At 45.4% G+C, this 20,742-nt stretch overlaps 2 protein-coding genes across 2 annotated transcripts; one reads left to right on the forward strand and one right to left on the reverse strand.

The window, feature by feature from the left end:
* The first annotated feature begins 1,794 nt into the window (after positions 1–1,794).
* Positions 1,795–6,945, forward strand: Cyren (cell cycle regulator of NHEJ). Its single transcript, XM_015493813.2, has 4 exons — positions 1,795–2,004; positions 3,408–3,677; positions 4,621–4,696; positions 5,438–6,945. The coding sequence occupies exons 2-4, from the start codon at positions 3,541–3,543 to the stop codon at positions 5,696–5,698; spliced, it is 474 nt and encodes a 157-aa protein (XP_015349299.1). The 5' UTR covers positions 1,795–2,004; positions 3,408–3,540; the 3' UTR covers positions 5,699–6,945.
* Tmem140 (transmembrane protein 140) lies at positions 6,334–17,012 on the reverse strand. The gene is made up of 3 exons (XM_015493811.2): positions 16,813–17,012; positions 10,582–10,688; positions 6,334–7,788 (listed from the first exon to the last, which is right to left on the reverse strand). Exons 2-3 carry the CDS (start codon positions 10,640–10,642, stop codon positions 7,181–7,183), a joined length of 669 nt encoding a protein of 222 aa, XP_015349297.1. The 5' UTR covers positions 10,643–10,688; positions 16,813–17,012; the 3' UTR covers positions 6,334–7,180.
* Between the last annotated feature and the right edge of the window lie 3,730 nt (positions 17,013–20,742).

Below are 20,742 nucleotides of genomic sequence, written 5' to 3' on the forward strand. Positions count from 1 at the left end.
AAAGTTCCTGCCTTATGACCCTTTCTTTCCTTTCAATGTGGTCCCCACAGCTTGCTGAAATGGTTTAAGGAAAACAGCAACACAACACTTCAAACCCCTGGTGCTCCTGTCCCAGCCCACCTCCAGGAAGAGTGCTCATCCTCAAAGCTTGTTGGAAACTCACACTAATCTCTCCTTCAAAACACCTGCGTATTTCCACCCAAGGACCCAAGGTTCCCTACTGTTATCTTCCATGAGGGTAGAATAAAAGAAAACCATGGAGGCAGGCCAGGCCTCAAGTCATGAACCCCTCACCTGCGCTGAGGGCCCTTCAGGTGTATTTCCCCATCTGGTTTCCTTCTGCCCTCTCCTCAGGTATCTGCCTGTGCCTCTACCCCAAGCCTCAGGCCAAAACCCAGCCCCCATGTGATATTCAAATACCCAGGAAGCTCAGTGTGATGTTTGAGAGTACAGTGTGTATACAATGTGGACTGACTAAATCCAGTTAATTAACATTACATGTTAGCTCACACACAAAAATACAATTTTATCTGTCAATTTAAAAATAAAAATACAAAAACAACAAACCCCATGTGCTTCAGGTGTTGCCAGTGCTTATAGATCTCACAGCTGGGTTCGTTGCCCATCCAGGGCCTCTCCCTACACCAAGACTATGCAGACACACAGGCCTATTTTCCAGCTGGCTGTGGAGAGGTTTTAAGGAACGAAATGTACAGGAGTAGTTCTACTGAGCAAGTATTTTCTGTTCCTTTATTCACAAAAGGAAATGATGTGATTCTACTCCAGCCCTGTAGAATTGTGCTGACTCAAGGCCTATGAAAGCCAGGACCTTTGAGGTCAGTGACTGATGCCTTAGTGGTGGCCAGAGAGAAACCAATATCCCAGTGGCCAGTCCTGCAGAGCCTGGAGGCTGGCCTGGTTCAACCATAGCTAAGTCGATCCCTACAGTGGCTGACTGGTAGGGGATTTGAGACCACTGGTTTATTTTTTAGGCCTAGATTTATTTAAAATTTCCACCCAGCCCACTTCCCTAGCATTGATTAGCATTCCAGAAGAGCCTGGGAGGTTCTCTGGAGAAACTGAAGGCACCCTAGGGGAAAAGAGCACTTCCTGGTCCAGAAAAAGGGGGCTCAAAACTTTGTCCCCTTTCTAAATAGTAACTGTGCTGTTATTAGCGGACCAGTTGGAAATCACAGTTCAACAACTGTCTTTTCTCATTTGGGGGCAGACCGTATTTTACCCCCAAATGCAGAGGAAGACCTCCCCTGTGACTGCTTGCCTTGGTCTTTTCAGTCGGTCTCTGACCTCAGTCCTCTTTTAGGCTATCTGAAGTCACAAGTGTGATTTGAACCAAGGCTACCTTCATTTGTTAATTATAGCGTTCAGCATAGCTGAAAGCAACTAGCACACTTGGGCAGGTAAGTGGAGCTGCCCGTGTCTCTGCATAGGGAAGCCCTGGGCTGCCAATCTGAATATTAAATATTAGTAACTCCTACGTTATTTGATTTCTCGACGTGAATAGAGCTTTTGATTTCTCTCCCTGCACCATCTTGCAACTTCTCCGGGATGCGTCGCCAGTGGGGAGCACTAAACTTGGTTCCCGTGAGATCCCGGGCGGGGCTGTTGAATACAGAACCCTCTTCCCTCCGTCTAATTTCGGACCCTGGGGCCTGGGAATCCACACTTTGACTTTCCAAAAGCCGGACAGAGCCTCTCCTGCTGCAGCAGGCAAGAAGACTGGCGCTGCGCTGGCTGCAGGGGGCGCCGCCGGCCTCCGCGCGCGCGCCAGAAGAGCGGGTAGCCGGAAGGGGCGGGCAGAGCTGGGCTGGCACAACCGTCCGGAATCCGCCTCCGGGACTCGCTCCCGACCCCTAGAAGGAGGCCCAAGACCTGGCAGCACAGCAAGGGCAGGGGATGCGGCGCGCTCCTCCAGTGCAAGCGCCGTCTACGGAACGGAAGGGGCCGCGCGCCAGCTCTCATGACTGGGCAGCCGCGGTCCGCGAGGTGCAAGGAGTTCCTGCGTGTTCTTTCCTGTGGGTCGGCACTGTACAGTGGGGGCAAAGTCAGGGGAAGGTCCCCAAGAGCGAGCTGCAGGTTACGGATGAGAAATGCTGTCAGATCCTGTTCCTGCGGGGTCTCGTTTTCACCCAAGGAGTGAGGGGCTTTGGCTGAGATTTTCTGAAGTCTACCAGGTCTAACACCAGTGAGCACTGAGCTGCACCAAACGTGCTTTCAGGGGACGTTGCCAACCTGAAGCAGGGCGGGCACAGGATTGGCAGTCTACAGGTCCAGGCTGAGATCCTGGATGGCTGAACTTTTTGAGACCTGTGCAAGAGAACTAGGTTTCAGTACCTTGTTTGTAAAGTGGAATGAATGATATGCATCTCCCGATCTAATAAATTTCTACTAAGCAGCACTGGGTGCTCAGTAGACGGTAGGAATGACTATCAACGTCCAATAATTTAAACAGAAATTAAAGTACATTGGCCAAGGTCTGTCCCCTGGGCTGTAGATTAAGATGCTGGCCTGCTGGTTTTTTCTTAAGTTGTAAACGGCCATTTTGGATGAGCAATAAATTTTCAAGTTATGATTCAGAGAGGGGTTTTATTCTTCGCTGACTACCCCTTTCTAGGCAAACTTCGGCCCCCTAAGATGTTCTTAGGAACACTTAGGTTGATTCCTAAGTGGAAAGTTATGTCCTGGTCTGTGAGTCACAGATTTTTCTAGGTGGGGACTGATGATGTTTAAGGATGGAAAGGCCCAGGTGGAATCAACTCGGGGTAGGGAAAGGGAAGCCAAGTTATATCAGAGGCTTGGTGGGGGCCAGGGAGATTTGATTTCTGCAAATCCGGGGAGCCAAGCAGTTAAAACTTCCTGACCCCTCTAGCAGGTTAAAATTTGGCCAATCAGAAGAAGCTTCAGATTAAGGCAGGGAGGGTGACCAATGAAACCTTTTTGTGAATCAGAATTGCCTCGGGGTTGTTAAGGCCCTCTCACTGTAAAGGAAGTGAGAAGCTGGGACCTGGGGCAAATTTGAGAGAGATCATTGGAGATGTTTTGGGAGTTGGATTGGCTGGATGCTCTGAGGACAGTAGCACCTGCAGTGTGGAGGAGGAGAAATCACCTGGCTTTGCCTCCTCTCCTTCCTTCCTCTGGGAGTGCTGGTTCCATTAATGCAGAGGCTACAAGGGAGGTGATTGGGGTGGGGGGTGTCTGCTTGTGGGGCACTGGGGCAAGTCACTGGGCTTGTCTCCCCAACCCATCATCTTGATTGCCACACCTGCTGGACATGCTGAGAATGCCCCATCTCCTGGGCTCTGGTGACCCTCTGGCTCACCTCTGGCCTGCCCCAGGCTGACTGGAAGTGTTTTAGCTTAGAACTTACCAGACTTTGTTCTTCTTTGTAGGCATTAAAGATTGGTGCCCTTTTGGAAAAATGAGGCCTCTAATTCCTGATGTGACAGGAGTAAGATTTGCTGTCCTGTCCTGAGTCAAGCAAGTCACTCAGATCCTGACTCCTTATTGGGGGAAATTACAGTGATGGAAACCTTAAAATCTAAGAACAAAACCAGGGTGCTTCCCTGCTGGATGACAGCCCAGGTGTCTGAAAGTAGGGTGGTGCCAGTGAAGACTCCCAAGCAGAGGAGAGTGGTGACAGGGCCAGCAGTAGCAGCAGGGTAAGCCAACCTCTGGTCAGGATGCTCCTGGGGGAAGCTCAGGAGGGAGGAGGGCCTCTCAGTGGCCTTGGGCCTGCTGTAATTGGCTGAGAGTGAGATGGGTGGGTTTTTCTTCCCACACTTTGGAACTCTTAGAAAGGAAGGTGAGCTTGCAGTCAGGTGCCCACCTCTGGCCCTGTGCCGTTGAGGTTTCCACTGCTGGAGCCTGGACCATCAGCACACACACAGGTGGCTTTTGAATACTAGCAAGCTCTCCAAAATGCCAGTTGTCAGAATACTATTCTCTACATTTACACCAAAAATTATAACATCACATGGACAAGTCCAGTGGACCAGTCGCCGGGCTTCCTGAACGGTGCCTGTTCTTCCTGTGAAGAGAGCTCTGGGGACAGGCAGATGTATAGCAAGAAGTCAGGAACCATACGTGGGTTAGTTGAATGACGGTAATGTGGGGAAGGGGGGGGTCTTCAGGGTGCCAGCATCAAGCAGGATGGGGCATCCCTGCCACTCTTAGGCCCAGGCCCTCAGCACTCTATTTCCTAGCTCTTCCGTTTCTGGCCAGCCTCCCTTTGAGATTGTAGCCGGGTGTTTGATTGAATGTGTTCATGCATTCGGGTCTGTTTCAGTCAAGTCTTGGCCCGAAGGCCCACATCTGCTCACATCCACTGTGTGTGTTTCAAGGTGTGACTCTCAGGAGCCAGCCTTCTCCCCAGTCCCAGCTCCTTATCAGGAGTTGGTGGAGGGTGGGAGGGCCTGAGGTCAGCACTGGGCTACTGGGAGGAGGAAGTCATATTCCTGCCTCAAGGAAGTTCCTCAGCTCGGAGGCACTGTTGTGCTCATCCCTGGTGGGGAGGCCTGGGATGCAGCCCTCTTGCTGTCCTTTCCTTGCCCCTGTGAGCCTGGAGACCCTCTTCCCCATTCGTGACTCGTGTCTGTGTTGCAGAACTCCTGCCATGAAGACTGTGTACTGCATGAATGAAGCAGAAATGGTGGATGTGGCTCTGGGGATCCTGATTGAGGTACAGTCAGCTGTGTCCCTTCTTACTCTTGTGACCGCAGACTCCATGGACAGAAACTAGCCACAGCCCTTGGTCACTGTCAGGATTCTGCTCCTGTCAGCTGGCTTCTTCCGTCTGTTCCTTCCCTTGTCCCTCAGCCAGGTTGCCCCAGCTTCCCCGATGTGGGGTGAGACACCTGGGCTGGGTGTGTGTGAGGAACAGCTTGCACTGTGACTCTGTGCTGGTATGTGGCAGGACACAAAATGTTGGCCTGTGTTCTCAGAAAGGGTTTCAGTTGGCCAAGATCCTTCTGGACGTGGGCACCTCTCCTTAGCAGAACATGGGGAAGTCACTGTCTTCCTGAAGTAATCATTGGACCACCTTGCAGTTGGACATCACCTTGTGTTTATCATGTGCCTTTTTACACAGTGTCCTATCTACTAATTCAGATACTGTTACCCTGAAGAAGCTGGGACTCGGGGGTTTCACTGGTTCTGTGACATAGCCTGGGCCCCTTCCATGCTCTCACCCTTCATTCCCGCCACATTTTCCTATTGGTTTCTTCTTTCTGCTCAGCTGTTCCCCACACCCCTGCTGGCTTGTCTCCCAAGTGGGTTCTGGTTACTTAAGAACCTGAGGAGTTTGGGGAGGAGTGGGGTGGGAGCGGGGCCTGGCCTGGTCGCACACTGGCTTTGCAGTTGCTTCTGGATATGTCCTGCCTCACTGATGGACGTTGAGCCTGCCATTTCTTCTGCTCCACAGTGCCGTAAACAGGAAAAGCCCCAGGAGCAGTCACCTCTGGTGGATGCTGATAAGCTGGAGCTCTCCCCCATCTGCTCTGTGTCTCCTCACACAAGTTCTCCTGGGAGCAGCAGCGAGGAAGAGGACGGTGGGAAAGACAAGGCTGCCTGGGGCCTCCGCCCTTCCCAGGGGCAGGGGACTTCCAGCTCTACAAGCAGAAGCCCCAAGGAAGCGGAGGAGGAAGATGTGTTGAAATATGTCAGGGAGATATTTTTCAGCTGAGGATAAACAGCTCGCTGGACTCTCTGCGGAGAGCAGCAGGAAGAGGCTGCTGCTGGTGCTGTTGCCCCTCACCCCCACCCCTAGGGTGCAGATGTGGCTGCCTGTGTGCCCAGCTTTGCACCTCCCTGGGCCTGGCAGATTCATCCTAGATCAGAAGCTCCAGGTGCCCTGGGCCTCCTGGGGGCTACTATTTTCAGTGTGACAGTGAGGACCCAAACCAAATTCCCATTAGTTTCTCCTCGCACTGCATCCCGCCTGGCACAGGGGGATAGAATCCCAATTGTCTGTCTTATTCTAGAGAAAATGAGGTCATGGGGTCCAACTTTTAAGAACCCAAGAGACAATAATTTTCAAGGAAAAGTATGGCTACTGAATAACTGTGATTCCCAGGCTTTTGTAGCATGATCCCTCCCCATCAGAGGCCCTCGCCCTCCAGCTTTGAAGACACGAGCTGCCCATAGTTCCTGCTCCACCTGGGAGGGTGAGACTTTCCAACCAGAGACTGGTAAGCCAGACAGGCCGCCTTGAGCTGCTGCCTCTCTTCCACCTGGAAGCCTCTACCTTGATTCCTGGGCAGGTTTAAAGTGCGAGTGGGTTGGGAGACCATACACTAAGGATAAAAGATGACACCAGAGTCCATGTTTCTGCCTCTGTATTCAGTGTGGCTTTGGAAAGGCACAGAAGGAGTAAACTGTTGCCATACAGGTTTCCCAACATACAGGTGACAAAAAATACAGAGTTCTCCAGTGCACAAGTTGTTGTGCTTCTGTCCTTTCCAGTTATGGGTGGAGAAGTGAGGGGATGTAGCACCTGTGTGTGGATCCATTTGGTCCAGTCCACCTTCTCCTGCCCAAGGATCAGGAGCATCCTGCCCCTCCCTCCAGGGTCACAATGATAGGAATGCTTGCCAGCTGATTCCTGCTTCGTCCTTTGTGGAGGGACCTTCCAAACCTAGTTTTCTTTGTGCCATGTGTGTTCTGTCTGTTGGATCCCTCAGCCGTTCCTGGGCCATGGGAGTGGAGTCCTGGTGAGGGGCTTATTGCAGCACGCCACTCCTCATTGAGCGAAGGCTTGCTACTAGGTGCCCTTTCATAGTGGTCCTGTTTGTTCCCATAAACCTTCACTGATTCCAGTTTGGCTCTCTTAAATCAGCCTGCAAATCTGACCCCATAACAGGAATCTTTACCTCCTAAAGCTAGAGGAAGAATTGCCCAGATGGGTTAAATAAAGCAGGAAATCATGTGGCAGTGAGCCATGTGCTTTTAGGGTGTCCGCAGAAGTCCTGAAGTACAGGCAATCCTACACTAAGAAGCCGCAGCTGGCCTGGCCGCCCTTACTACCTTGGTCTCCTTGACACTGGGGACCCACCTGCTTTGCAGAGTTCTATCTGCTGGGGTTTGAGAACGGCATTAGCTATGAAACAAAATGGCTGAGAAGATGTGCCAACCCCTGGGTTCTCTGGCACCTTCTCTGTAGTTAGAACTAACCCTCACAATCACTTAAGCCTTTAGATAGGTCTAACAGCTGGCACTTGTCCTTCTTGGCCCTTGGAGGGAACACAACCGTGGCCATAAGTAACAGGATGAGTAAAACCTGGGCCAGGCCCAGTGCCAGGAAGCCAGGCCCCAGGACAGAAAGGCTGACCCACTTCCACACATAGGAGAGGAAGAGGCCCAAGCCTCCGGCTAGCAGCACAGAGGACATTGCCAAGAAGCCCACTGCCAGCTGCCACTCTCCCTTGTCACCATTGCACCAGGCGAGGAGGAGAGGCAGGGGGACAAAGAGTGTGAGGACCAGGGCACCGTATACGCCAAGCCTGGCCAGCGCCAGGCCAATCTGAGACATACCCCAGGCCTCTAGCTCAGGGAAGTGGTGACACTGGAGAGAGCCAGTGTCCTCGTTCCACAGGCAGAAGTTGTAGAAGCCAATTCTCAGGTCGGGCAAGTCAGCGAGGTTGCCAGCCTTCCAGAGGAGAGCGTAGAACAGCAGGGAGATGACCACAGCTGTCAGGATCATGATGCCCACGAAGGATAGATGGTTGCCCCACAGTGGCCTGGGGATGGCCATCTCTCCTGCCCTTTTCAGGGGACCTGAGGGAAAGTCACACCAGTGAATGTCCAGCTCTCCCTCTCTGCTCATGCCCTGCATCTTCTCAAGCTCCTGACCTCCCCCTGGCAAACTTATTCTAACCCACCCTACCAGGACAGGAAGTCCCAGGTAACCTACAGCCAGGACCCACTCACAAGACATCAGCTGCCCCTTGGATTTGAGGTCAGGAGGAAGAGTCTCTCCTAGGCAGCTGTGAAGGCCTGAAGAGTCCCCACTGAAGTGCTTTTGGGTTAAAGGATTTGCTCAGCCTAAATGCCAGAAGCCATAGGAAGCATTCTTGGGGGAATTTCTCACATCCTTATAGAGGGTGGGTATCGACAAGGTGGAGGACAAGGCTCACTGTCAGCAGGGTCCTGAAGGTGAAGGAAGGTATGGAAGACCCGTGGAGCCATGGATCTCACCACAGCTACAGAAACACCCACCTGGAGAGCTATAAAAGCCACACCTCAATTGAATCTAGACTTCTGGGTTTGAGGTGGGCACTGGTGTGTCTTCAAAGCTCTGCAGATTCCTAGGATATGAGCCTGGGCTGAGGATCACTGTCAGACTCTCTCTGTAATGTCATCTGCCCTGCTTTGGGAACTCATTATTGGGACATACATGATGTCACCTGGTGATGAAATCCCATTCCAGCACTCATTACTTTTAAAACATCTATAGTTTTTTTTTTTTTAAATTTCCTGAAAACAACAGTAATATATACTAGTTCTAGGAAATTTAGAAAATATTTTTTAAAAAGCCCTTTTATCCCACCATATACATAGAACCACTGTTAATATTTCACTAACATTTCCCATATGCTGATGTATTTTACAGTAACCATTGTGTTGCACATGACACTCTTTTCACTGAATAGTCCATGTCGTAGATTTATCCTTTACACTAGCAATTGACAAGTCGTTTCCATTTTTCACCTTTGTGATAGTGAAGAAGCTTATAGGAATCTTGCTTGGAATCTGACTTTTCCCTGGATTAGATATCTAGAAGAGCCGTCACAGGGTCAAGATAGCTTATCATAGCGATCCTAGGGCATCTTGCCAAACTGACCTATAGAAAACTTGCTAATTGTGGTCCTTCTAGATGTATGTAAATGCCCATTTCATTACACTCCTCATTATTTTTAAAAATTTACTACTTTTTTTTACTCAGAAGAGTGTTTTCAAAATGGCCTGTAAAACAGTAGTCTGCACACTGGGGCTTCATCTGTGTGCATTTTCCATGTGAATAAACCAGCCATTTACATCAGGGGTTATGAGGGACGCCTAGCTGCAAACTTTGTGAGATGCACGCACTGGAGCCAGAGTACCAAGTGGTGCCCTGTGAGCCTTGGCCAGCAGTGCCAGGTGGGATCCAGCTGTGAAGTGTGTGGCAGCCATTGGTGACCTGGGGAGGAACCCAGAGACCCTGGGGCTCAGCTCCTCAGGGGACCCCCTGGGGAGCAGCCCTCCTTTCCCACAGCTGTCTGATTCTATATGCCGCATTTGTTCTGCAAAAACAGAAAGGGACCAAGTGGAACAAAGAGCATGGGTCAGGCTTGGAGAGAAGGCAGCTCCATTCAAAGGACCCAAATGAAGGCCAGAAATGAGAACAGGGATTCATCAGAGATCCTTTGACAGAGACCTGGTGCTGAGCAAGCCCTTGTTAGGACACTGAGCTCCTGAATCTGTGCTGCCTCCACCAGGCCCCTGGCAATACTGAGTAGCCTGCTCTGCTCCTGCTTGTGCTTTTCTTCCCTCCAGACAGAGATGGCAGTGACACTCGGAAACAAAGTGTGAGGGACCATCTCAGCTCAAGCCTCAGCAGCTGCCCCTCTGCAGCACCTTATTGTTTAAAGTCTCTGGAAACTCAAGGGGCAGAAGGCCCCCTTTGAATGTCGTTGGAGATTCTTGGAGCATTGCTGCTTGTTCATCAATACTCTAAAAGGTGACTGAATCCAACTGTTCTCTGATGGTATGATGAAAAGTTTAACCAGTCTAGCCCATGGTTTGAGAAAATTCCCAATGTATTTTGCATGGTTTTGAATATTTGACAACTTTAGTAAAAGCCTATGTTTCTAATGGGATTTGGTATTTTGGGAAGTGGGATGGATTTCGAGGGTGGGGACCTTGATTTACACTACCATGCTACAGAAAATTGCCTGCACTGCCCTGGAACGAAGCAGCATGGGAGAGAGGATACTGTGTTTGAATGCTCCCTCCCATTTCTCCTGTTTGAATCCTGATTCAACTGGCTTCCAAAAATCATTACTATTAAACATTTTTGACTTGAAGACAGAGCCTGGAGCCTTTGTTTTTAACTTCCTCATTTTTTTTTTTTTTTCAACTGACACTTAGAGGTTTTTGATGGAGAGTGGAACAAAACAAAACTGGAGCCCAGAAGTGCAGGCCCAGGCCTGTGGAGGAGATGGTTTCCTTCTCCTCCTCAACTCTTCATATATACAGTCAGGCCCACCTCCCGTGTCCAGTGCTTGAGGCTCTCCACCATCTGACTCCACTTAGGACTTGAACTTTCAGTGTTCCACTGAGGCCCAGCTCCTTTTTCCTTCACTCTAGCTTTGCATGGTCCAGCATCTGCTCAGGCTGTGTCCATTCTTAGCCCATGCTCAGCCACTCTCCAACCCCCAACATCCCACCTGACTTTCTGACTTTCTACCTGATTAAAACCTTCAGTGATTCCTGAGCTTTCCTGGACTGATGTCAGCATACAGAGAATTTCTTTTTTTTTTTAATTAATGAATGAAAATGTGCTTGGTGTCTTTGGGTTATTTCACTTACTTGTGTTATGTCCACATCGTAACCACACAGTGGAGCTTCTTGAGTGAGGGGCCATCTTCATGTTCCGCACATTCCCAGCACAGTGCCAAGATGTCCGATTGTGCTTCCTGTTGGAAACACGTACAGACTTTAGGAAGCTGGGACAGAGAGGTTGGAGTCTAGTCCTGGCTTTTCCTAAACGTTTCACATGACAGCGTCTGGATATGTGGTTGGAAACCCGTGACACTGTTCTGCCAGCCCCAAAGTCTGCCCTGTTCTTTTCGTTTTATAACAATCCTGGTAATCATGTTCTCACGACAATGAGCTTTTTAATGACCAGCCAGTGCTTCCTTCAAAGGGCAAAAGGGTAGACTGCTGAGTCACTGTGGCCATTTTTAGATGAGCTTTTTCCTGTTTATAAGAAAGTAGTGCGTGCCAATTGCAGAAAACTATAAAATAAATGAAAGTGTAGAGAAAAGACGAAAAATCAATTTCTATGACTCCAGGTCATAGAAATACTCACTCTTAGCGCTCTGTAATGTTGTTTTATACGCTAGGATCACATAAACATATGTTCACGTTCCACTTTGTGAACATCATTGTAGAATAAACGTTTCCCTATATCACTAGAAACGTTTCCTATGTGATACCTTTAAGGGCTTCATATAGCCATTTCAGAGCTTAAAGTGTTTCTAAATCGTATTTTGTAACATTATTTTATATATTATAAATAAAGTTATAGTAAGTATGTATGTGAATCAGTTTATCCTTCTATCAGTGGTGTAAGAGAATGCTTTTTTCTCCCAGTTCCGTCCTGTCCCGTCCAGGTCCACATCCCCGCCCCCTAGACAGGGTGTCACTGTGTTGCCCCAGGCTGGCTTTGAACTCTTGGGCTCAAATCATCCTCCTGCCTCAGCCTCCTGAGAACTGCAACTACTGTGCCCAAGAATGCTTGCTCCCTAGAATTGCATATCTTTAGTCTTAGATAGCGACAGATGATGATTCATTGTTATTATTTTCTTTCAGAATTAGTAAAGTTCAATATTTTCAAGAAATGATCATCTATATTTCTTCTTTTGTGAAGTGCTATTAGTTCTTTTGCTTTAAAAAATCATTTTGAGTATGTGTGGCCCTGGATTTGATCCAGAGCACCACTAAAAAAAAAAAAGAAAAAAAATTATTTCCAGTTTTAGTTTTCATTTGTCAGTCTGAGCCCTTTCTATGTAAAGGCTATTAACATTTTGCCACCATAATTGTCATAGTAAAGTACAATTCTTTTGCTGCGCCAGGGCCTCTGTATGTACTTCTCTGTCTTGATTCTTTGCCTCTGGGTTATTTTTTATTTTTTTCTTTCTCAGTTTCTAAATGCAAGTTTTCTTTTTTGTGCCTGGGATTGAGCCCAGTTGAGCTTAACCACCGAGCCACATCCCCAACCCTTTTATATATATAATTTAGAGACACAGTCTCTCTAAGTTGTGTTAGGGCCTCACTAAATTTCTCAAGCTGGCTTTGAACTCATGATCCTCCTGCCTCAGCCTCCCAAGCCACTGGGATTACAGGCATATGCCACTGTGCCTTGCTAAATGTAAATTTTCTACAAGGTCCTCTCTCCCTCAGGTACTTCATCCAAGCCTGTGGCTTCAGGAGTTGGGTACTCTGGGACCATTTGACACTAGATATGGTGATGGCTGAGGTGTGAGCAGCAGCCTCTTCCCCTGCCCTGGCACCACCCAGGGAGTTGCTACCAAGGCCTCGGAGTCCAACCTGGAATTTGTATTTTGTTGCTTGAAAGCAAGGAGGCTCAAAAGAAAAAACAACAGGGGAGTCCTTAGGGTCTTGTCAGTTATAAAGTCCCCATTTGGCTTTTCATTTTGTGAACAATTTCAGAAGCCACAGGGAAGCAGAGGAGAGAGCTTGCTTTGAGAGTCTCTTCAGCCAGTGGGAAGGAACTGAGAAGGAATCCAATTTTGTTTTTTCTTGTTAAAACAGACCTCAACATTTCTTGAGCATTTATTATGTGCCGGGCTCTGCACCAAGCACTTAGCAGGTATTCTTAATTTCTTGCAACAAGGTTGGAAGGTAGATTGCCTGTTTTCATCTCCATTTTCTTGAGGAGTAAGTAGGCCTAGTGAGGGTCAGTAACCAGCCCATGCTCATACCGTTGATGAATATTGGAGCCTATCAGGCTGCCTAGTTGTCTTCACTATAAGAATAAGAGCCTGCTTCTTCCTGAGCATCTGCCTATTTAAGGCCTGGCCCTTCACCAGCATTATCTATTTAATCTTCAGAGCAACCAAATGTAGCTGCTATTCTTCTTGTTCTCACTTGATATAGGGGAGACAGTGTGGAATAATGGTTCACAACACATGCTTTGAAGTTTTGTTTTCTGGGTTCAAATCCCAGCTCTTCCATTTACCAGCTGTTGTGATCTCAGTTACATGCCATCTCTGTGCCTAGTTTTCTGATCTGTAAAATTGGTATAATTACAGAATTTATTTTATAGACGTTATGGAAATTAAATGAGGTGATTCATGCACAACACTTGGAACCTGACCTAGTAAGTGTTGCTCAAATTATTCTTATTAAGAGAGGAAACTGAAGCTCAGAGAGGTTGAGCCCAGGACCACACAGCCTGGGTGAGATCCTAGGGGGACAGAGCACTGGAGTTACTTTACAGAGCTCAACTCCAGGAAGCTGTCCTCTTGGATATGTGTAGGTGATGACTCCAGAATGAGGCCTGGGTAGCAACAGGCAGTGGTGACCACCACCACCTGGGTTGTCTTTGTCCTGTTCCTCACTAGTCATGTGGCCTTGGGCAAGTTCCATCACATGCTGCTCTGTCATGCATTGGCCGTCACATTCCCCATGGGGCTGTTGTGAGGCTGAAATGAGTTCACAGCAGCATAAATGGATCAGTGCCCAGCACGTGCTAAGTACCACGTGTCTGCTGTGATGGCAATGAAGAAATGATTCCAGGGAGCAAAAGGGAATGGAAGCTGGGGGAGTAACATAGAGATGGCAGGTCAGTGCATGGCATGAATGGAGTGAGAAGTCCAGGAAAGAAAATCCAAGCAGAAGAAAGCCAGAACCACCAAACCTGACAGGGTGCAGGGCAAGGGTGTGTGTTCGTCACAGGAGGCCACCAGCCCTGGCTAAAAACTTGCTGGCGGAACACATTCAAGATTAGCATGTTCCTGGTTTGGGTGGGGTTCTCATAAAAATAAAAAGGGAAGAAGAAAGGGAAACGTGTCATATTTCCTTTGGCAGAAATAAGCGTCTAAGCTCTAGTTTTTCACAACTGGGTGTCTCTTGGATGTGTTTGGCCAGTGGCAGCTCCTGGGGTTCACAGTGTTCTCTGTGGATGGTCGTCTGCACCACTGAGCTTGTCATGGAACACTGCAATGTTCAGATTTGCTTAATTCTTATATGTAAATAAAAACAGCTTTCCCAGAAGAAATGGGGATACACCATGAAATGGCAATTTAAACTCAGAGGCATGAGGCCAGGCATGACACGATAAGCCATTGGAATAACTGTTTAAATGAGTCTATTAATATTAACTTGCTATTTGTTTGATTGTTTTGTTGCTGATTAGCTTTTACTAGCAGATGACCCAGCTGGGAATAAAGGTTACAAAATATTTAGAGGTAGGGAAAAAAAATCCTTAAAAATGAACAAATGACTATAAATTGGGAAACCCATCCTCCTTTGTTTTTTTGGGGGCAGATCTCCCCCCATCCAGTTTATGGGAGGCTGAGATTCACAGGGCCCAAAATAGCACTAGAGGCTAGCGTGGGTTCTCTGGCCCCAGCACTCTCTCCTGCAATTCTGAAGAAATCTCCCCACCCTCTGGCCATGGTTTTGTCTTAGGACACTACTCATGATGCATTTTGGGTGATTCTGGAGTGAGGATCCTGGAGAATCAGAGGTGCTAGGGAACAACTAGATATCTCCCTATTAGCTTGCACTCTACTTGGGAAGACAGACACCAAACATAATTAAGAAAGATAATTACATGTTTGAAAAGCTTTGGAAAAGAAACAGGGGGAAGTCAGGGGGAGAAAGTGGCAGGAAAAAGTGCTGATTCTAGATCTGAGAGTCAGGGAAGACCGCTCTGTAGAGGAGACATTTGGTTTGAGCCTATAAAGGGTTTCTTATTAAGTAACTGGAGCAGTTGACAAGCTAGCTGGAAAAGAGAGAAAAAAAGAAAACCCAAACTATTTTAGGTCCTCTTTGCATTCCACAAACCAAATAAATTGCACACAGATTCAAAAACAAACAGAAAAAAGTATAAAAATCTGATTCATGAATGAGAAAGGACATTCTGAACTTAAAAGCAAATCAAAGCTATAAAAATTGTACAGATTTAGCTACTTAAAAAAATATAGATTTCTATATACAAAAGCATACAACACTAAAACACACACACACACACATACACACACAAAGTCAATGAGCTTGGAAAATATGTAGAACAAATATTAAATGATGAATATGCCTAATGCCTAAAATGTTCATGTGAATAGTTAAGGAAAATATTAAACTCCATAAAAATGGACAAGGGAATATTAAGAGATAATTCACAAAAGAAAGGATGAAAAGTGATTAACTAACATGAAAAAACAATCTCTATCCTAATGTCATCAAAGGTTATGCCAAGTAACATAACCTATGTGTTTCCCTATCAAAACTGTAGATAAAAACACTTGCTGAGGGGCTGGGGTTGTGGCTCAGTGATAGAACACTGGCCTTGCACACACGAGTTCCTGGGTTCGATCCTCAGCACCACATAAAAATAAATAAGGGCATTATGTCCAACTACCACTAAAAAAATAAACATTAAAATAAAAGAGAAATACTTGCTGATACCAAGAGTGGTAAAACTGGCTTTCTCACACATGATGGCAGGTGTAAAAATTTGGAAAATTTCTCTGGGAGGTAATTGGCCAACATGCATTTAAAAACCTCCAAACAGTCAAATCTCTTTGTCACTCCATTTTTATGAATTTATTCTAAGGCAGGAAACAGAAATGCAATCAATGATAGGAATGTTTATTACAGTGTCACTTTGGCAAAAAGTGGGAAGCAACTTGAATTGCAAGTATTAGAAATAAATTAGGAAATATCAGAATGATGAAACACTACACAACTTTTAAGAAAAGCCTATATAAAATCCCACTAGTATGAATGCCTCTATATAAAGATGTACAAGAGAAACAGACTAAGGAATTATTTAACTAATTAATTATTAGTTAATTAATATTAGCTGTTTTTCTGGGTAGTTGAATTATTGGCAATTGTTCCTTTCTTTTTGCATTAAAATAAAATACCAGAATTATGAGCTATTTTTCAGAAAAAATAAAATTTATAAAATAATCATAACTTCCAGTAATTAGATAAGGTGAGAGCCAAGATGGAAAGAAAGTTCATAAAAGAAAACATGTTTAAAATTGAAAGAAGAAAATCACACGCACTAAATCTCAGAAACAAGATTTTGAAAGGGGTATATAATAGGAAGATGATACTGAAAATGCACTTTAGTGTCATGAGGTAAGAAGGAAATATGTACTTTTCTCCCTTACTCAATGAATGCTTTGAATTTACAGGTGAAGCAGTATAATAAGAGTTATGAACAAAATAGCCCACTTACAAAAATGAAAGGTCTCACCATCTGCCCCGAGAAAACTAAAATTCTACCATGAATTTCCACTGGGGCATGAGAAGCAATCTACTCTAATAACGTAGGGTCTAAAAATCTCTTAGATCCTATTATATTCTCCAAGTCAAGAGCACAGATCTCTCTGGAAATTTTAATCTTCAGTGTGTATTCGAAGGGCTCATGGTGTTTTCATAATCACCTTTGAGCAACAGTTTAGCTGCTGCTGATCAGTGACCTGCATGGGTTTTGGCTGCCTGTTTTGATGAACAATGTGTTCCAAAAGCCACACACAGTTACTTGTACAGACCTGGCTGCTCACAGTTAGTCTGTGTAGGCCCAACTGGTTCTGCCAGCTTTAGTGGCATCATTTTTGTGGCCAGTGATACACAGGTAATGCTAAAGAGAGTAGATGGAAGGAGATCAGAGAATAAAGGGGTAGATGTACCAAGGAGAGAGGAAGGAAGGACACAGACACCTAGCAGCCAATGCTTTCCCGAGGCACTTTCTAGAATGTGAAATATCTGAGAAGAAGTACTGTCTTGGGAGGTGGTGGGCATCTGGGCCAGCTGTGGTGCTTGTGAGGAGGTACTTACAACCAGAAGGTGCAGCGCCCCCAGGAACACTCATGAAAAGATGGAACAGGAAATCAGGTTCGGTTGGTTGGATTCTCCCTCCTGCTGGCTTTCTAATGTCAGGTTCCAGAAACGAGGTCAGACGTAGAGAAATGGCAGACAGATGCAGCCCTGAGCTGAGGTCCTGTTGCCATTCGCAGTTGTCCCGAAGTAAACAGCTCTCTGAACTTTGGTACATTTGTGCTGACTGATGTCACTATCAGCTGATTTCACTTTCGGTTTTTAACTTGCAGTGGCCCGGTGACTTTCCAGAATTAAGAAATGTAAACAACTTGTTCACTGGAACTCACTACCACACTGGAGCCAGTAAGCCATCCTATTTAAAGAGCCAGGTAAGGGTCTTGACTGTGTCACACAGAAAGTCCAGCAGGGAAAGGCGATCATGACTCTTAGAACTCTGTGATTTAAACTCCAAGATAAACAACCTAGAAGGGCCTTCAAGATGACCTAGTGCAAGCTCTCAGCTTGTTGGGGCCCAGGTCATCTCCTACTCATTCCTTTGGATATTGGTGTGTCATCTGGTCCCCTTTTCAGAAATCAGCTTTATAATGATTGACTTCTCTGGACACAAAACTTTGTGTTCTCACTGGGTATGTTTAGGCCCATGTTGAAGCAGTTAGGAACATCTATTTGATTTCAAAATAAGAGCAGAACAAAGCTTTTATTTTTGAAACCACAGGAACTCCTGGCCAGAGTTTAAAGATTGCTTCTGCTGCTCACAACACTATGGAACTTTCAAATGGGGGTTATGCTGGGTTAAGTCAGTAGACTGACCCAGTACTGCTGACTCCTTAGGGCTCCTCTTCCTGTTCCCTTCACACGCTATGTCCAACTGGTACATCTTACAGACTCTCTTTGCCTTTATGCTGTGTTGATCTCCTATTTCCTGCATCAAAGTTTTTTCTCTTTCTTGATTTATTCAGTTTGGGTGGAGGAAGTCTCCAGTAACTTCCTGAGAAATGGGTGCACCAAACATTTTTTTGAGAACTTGCAAAACTGACACTATTTTTATTCTACTCTCAAACTTGATCAAAGTTGGACTGATATATAGAGCATTTGGGGTTAAATATAACTAAAAAAAATAATTTTGAAGATTTTGTTCCATTCCATCTAGCTTTCTTGTTACTGTTGAAAAGTTTAAAGTCATTCTGCTTCCAAGATGGCCTCCTCTCCTATTGTATCCCTTCAGTTTTTGCTTAAAAAAAAAAGAAGTTATTCAAGTGAGGTTTTGGGAGGAAACAAAACTAAATGTGTATTCAATTTGCCATTTTTAATTGAAAATGTAAAATATTTCTTTCTTATTCTTTATCTTTCCTTTTCTTCCTCCTGTGTTTCCACCCCAGGAGGGTTCTTTTTGGATTCCCCCACCCCACACACTCACACTGGTTATCTCTGGCAATGTAGCTGGTCTCTGGTTGGGCTTGTTGCTTTTATCAAATCACTAAACTCCTCTTATTTACTTACCAACCAAATCTCCATTGTTTGGAAGATACCTTTATCCTTGAACTTTCCCACACTCTATTCCAAACAAATCTATTGGGGAGGGCCTCAGAGTTCTCTGCTCTTAGGGCACACTTCTCCCTCCCCAGGCAAAATATCTGAGCTACTGCTCTAGAGGTGAGATTGGTGACAGTGGCTTACTTCTTTTAGAATGACAAGTCTGCTTTTTGAGTAGTGTGCTGGGTGGGACAGTAAGTAGCCTTTGGTCTTTTTAGATTCCACAGGGAACCTCCATTCTATGAAGGAGCTGGGGCAAAGGTGACCAGGCTCCAGTAATCCCAGCCTGCTGACCTGAGGGACAGCCTATGGCTGGGTGGAGGAAGGATATTCCTGACCTCTTGGTTGTTCTTGCTTGGAATTCAGCCTCTACCACACCAGAGGGTGAGAAATGCTAGTAACCTGCCCTTCCCAGGGAGACACCATTGGCCCTGACTGGGAGCTGGGGAGAGTGCTGTCCTAGTGTTCCTGGTCACTCTGAGAGTGGAGCTTCCCCCTCCTGTTGAGCTGGAGTAAAAAAAAGGAGTGAGTCATGGCAAAATGTCACAAACCCTCACTGTTCTTGCAGGTATTTAGCCATTTTATTTTATTTTATTTTTTTTGAGTGAATGTCTCTTCATTTGGTATGATTTTAGGAAAACTTCCTAATTTAAATATTTTTTTCTAAAAAATATGTTTACCTTTTTTTTTTTTTTGTGGTGCTGTGGGGATTAGGGATTGAACCCAGGGCCTTGTACATGCAAGGCAAGCACTCCACCAACTGAGCTGTATCCCCAGCCTAGTTTTGTATTTTTCATGGGGGAGTGGGTGAGGATCTCCTCAAGCTTCCATTCTAGAATTGGATCTCTTCCCATTATTTTATTTTTTTTCTTCAAATATTTTTAGTTGCAGATGGACACAATACCTTTATTTTATTTGTTTAGTTTTATGTGGTGCTGGGGAACAAACCTAGGGCCTCACACATGCTAGGCAAGTGTTCTACCACTGAGCTACACCTCCAGCCCCATCTTCCTGATATTTTAAAAAATATATTTAAAATTAAAGACTTCATGTTTTAGAGCAGTTTTAGTTTCACCGTGAAATGAAGAGAAAAGTCCAGAGATTTTTCCATACGACCCCTACCCATACTCAGGGTCATCTAGGTTTTCTCCTATGTTTATCTTCTAGGAATTTTATAGTTTTGTACTTTACATTTAGGTCTATGATCCATTCTGAGGCAATTTCTGTGAAGTGTACAAGTTCTTTATCTGGATTCTTGTTCTTTTGTATATGGATGTCACTTGTTTCAGCACCATTTGTTGAAGGGCCTCTCTTTGCTGCATTGTCAGGGATCTGTTGATTTTATTTATGTGATTCTTTTTCTGGGTGCTCTCTTCTGTTTTGTTGATCAATTTCTCTATTCTTTTGCCAACATCACACTATATTACTGTAACTTTATATAGTAAGTCTTAAAGTTGGGTAGTGTCAGTTCTCCAACTTTGTTCTTCTTTTTCAATATTGTATTGCCTATTCTGAGCATGTTGCCTTTCCATATACACTTTAAAATCACTTTTTTGATATCTACAAAGTAATTTGCTGGGATTTGGATTGGAATTTATCTATAGATCAAGTTGGGAAGAGCTGACATCTTGACAATATTGAACCCTCTTATCCATGAACATGAAATATGTCTAATTTTATGTGGTTCTTTAGTGTCTTTCAGCAGAGTTTTATAGTTTTCTTCATATAGATCTTGACATATTTTGTTAGATTTATGCCTCAGTATTTTAGTTTTTGGTGCTAACGTCAGTAGTCTTGTGTTTTTAATTTCAAACTCTAATTGTTCTTTGCTTATATGTAAGACAGCAATTTACTTTGGTATTTCAACTATTCATCAGCTTTCTGGTGCTGTGATGAAATGCCTGAGAAAATCAACACATAAGGAGGAAAGATTTGTTAGCTCATGATTTCAGAGACTTTAGTCCATGATTGTTTAGCCTTTTTACCTTTGGGACTGTGGCAAAGCTGATGTTATGGCAGAGAGTGCGTGGTAGAGCAAAACTTCTTACCTTAAGACTGCTAGGAAGCAAAAGAGAGGAATGGGCTGAAGTTCCAATTATCCCTTTCAAGACCAGGCTCCTCACTGATCTAACTTCCTCCTGCACAACTCCACTTCCTAAGCTTTCCATCAGACCCCATTGACACCACCCTGGGATCAAACTTTTTTAACATATGGCTTTTGGGGGATATTTAAGATCTAAACATAGCTTTGTATCTTACACTTGCTATTATCACATTAATTCCAGGATGTTTTATTTTTATTGATTCTTTGGGCTTTTCTACAGTCATATCATCTGTGAACAAATACAGGTTTTTTTTTTATTTTCCTTTCCAGCTGTATATCTTTTATTTCCT

This window comes from Marmota marmota, unplaced genomic scaffold (genome assembly GCF_001458135.2).
Source record: "Marmota marmota marmota unplaced genomic scaffold, marMar, whole genome shotgun sequence".
Lineage (NCBI taxonomy): Eukaryota > Metazoa > Chordata > Mammalia > Rodentia > Sciuridae > Marmota > Marmota marmota.

Bases quoted from the DNA above. Each gene is read 5' to 3' on its own strand.
- Tmem140 (XM_015493811.2), bottom strand. From the start codon at position 10,642: ATGAAGATGGCCCCTCACTCAAGAAGCTCCACTGTGTGGTTACGATGT. The intron at 7,789-10,581 runs GTAAGTGAAATA...ACTTTCCCTCAG, and splicing joins ACGATGTGGACATAACACAA to GTCCCCTGAAAAGGGCAGGA.
- Cyren (XM_015493813.2), top strand. From the start codon at position 3,541: ATGGAAACCTTAAAATCTAAGAACAAAACCAGGGTGCTTCCCTGCTGG. The intron at 3,678-4,620 runs GTAAGCCAACCT...TCTGTGTTGCAG, and splicing joins GGGCCAGCAGTAGCAGCAGG to AACTCCTGCCATGAAGACTG. The intron at 4,697-5,437 runs GTACAGTCAGCT...TCTGCTCCACAG, and splicing joins CTCTGGGGATCCTGATTGAG to TGCCGTAAACAGGAAAAGCC.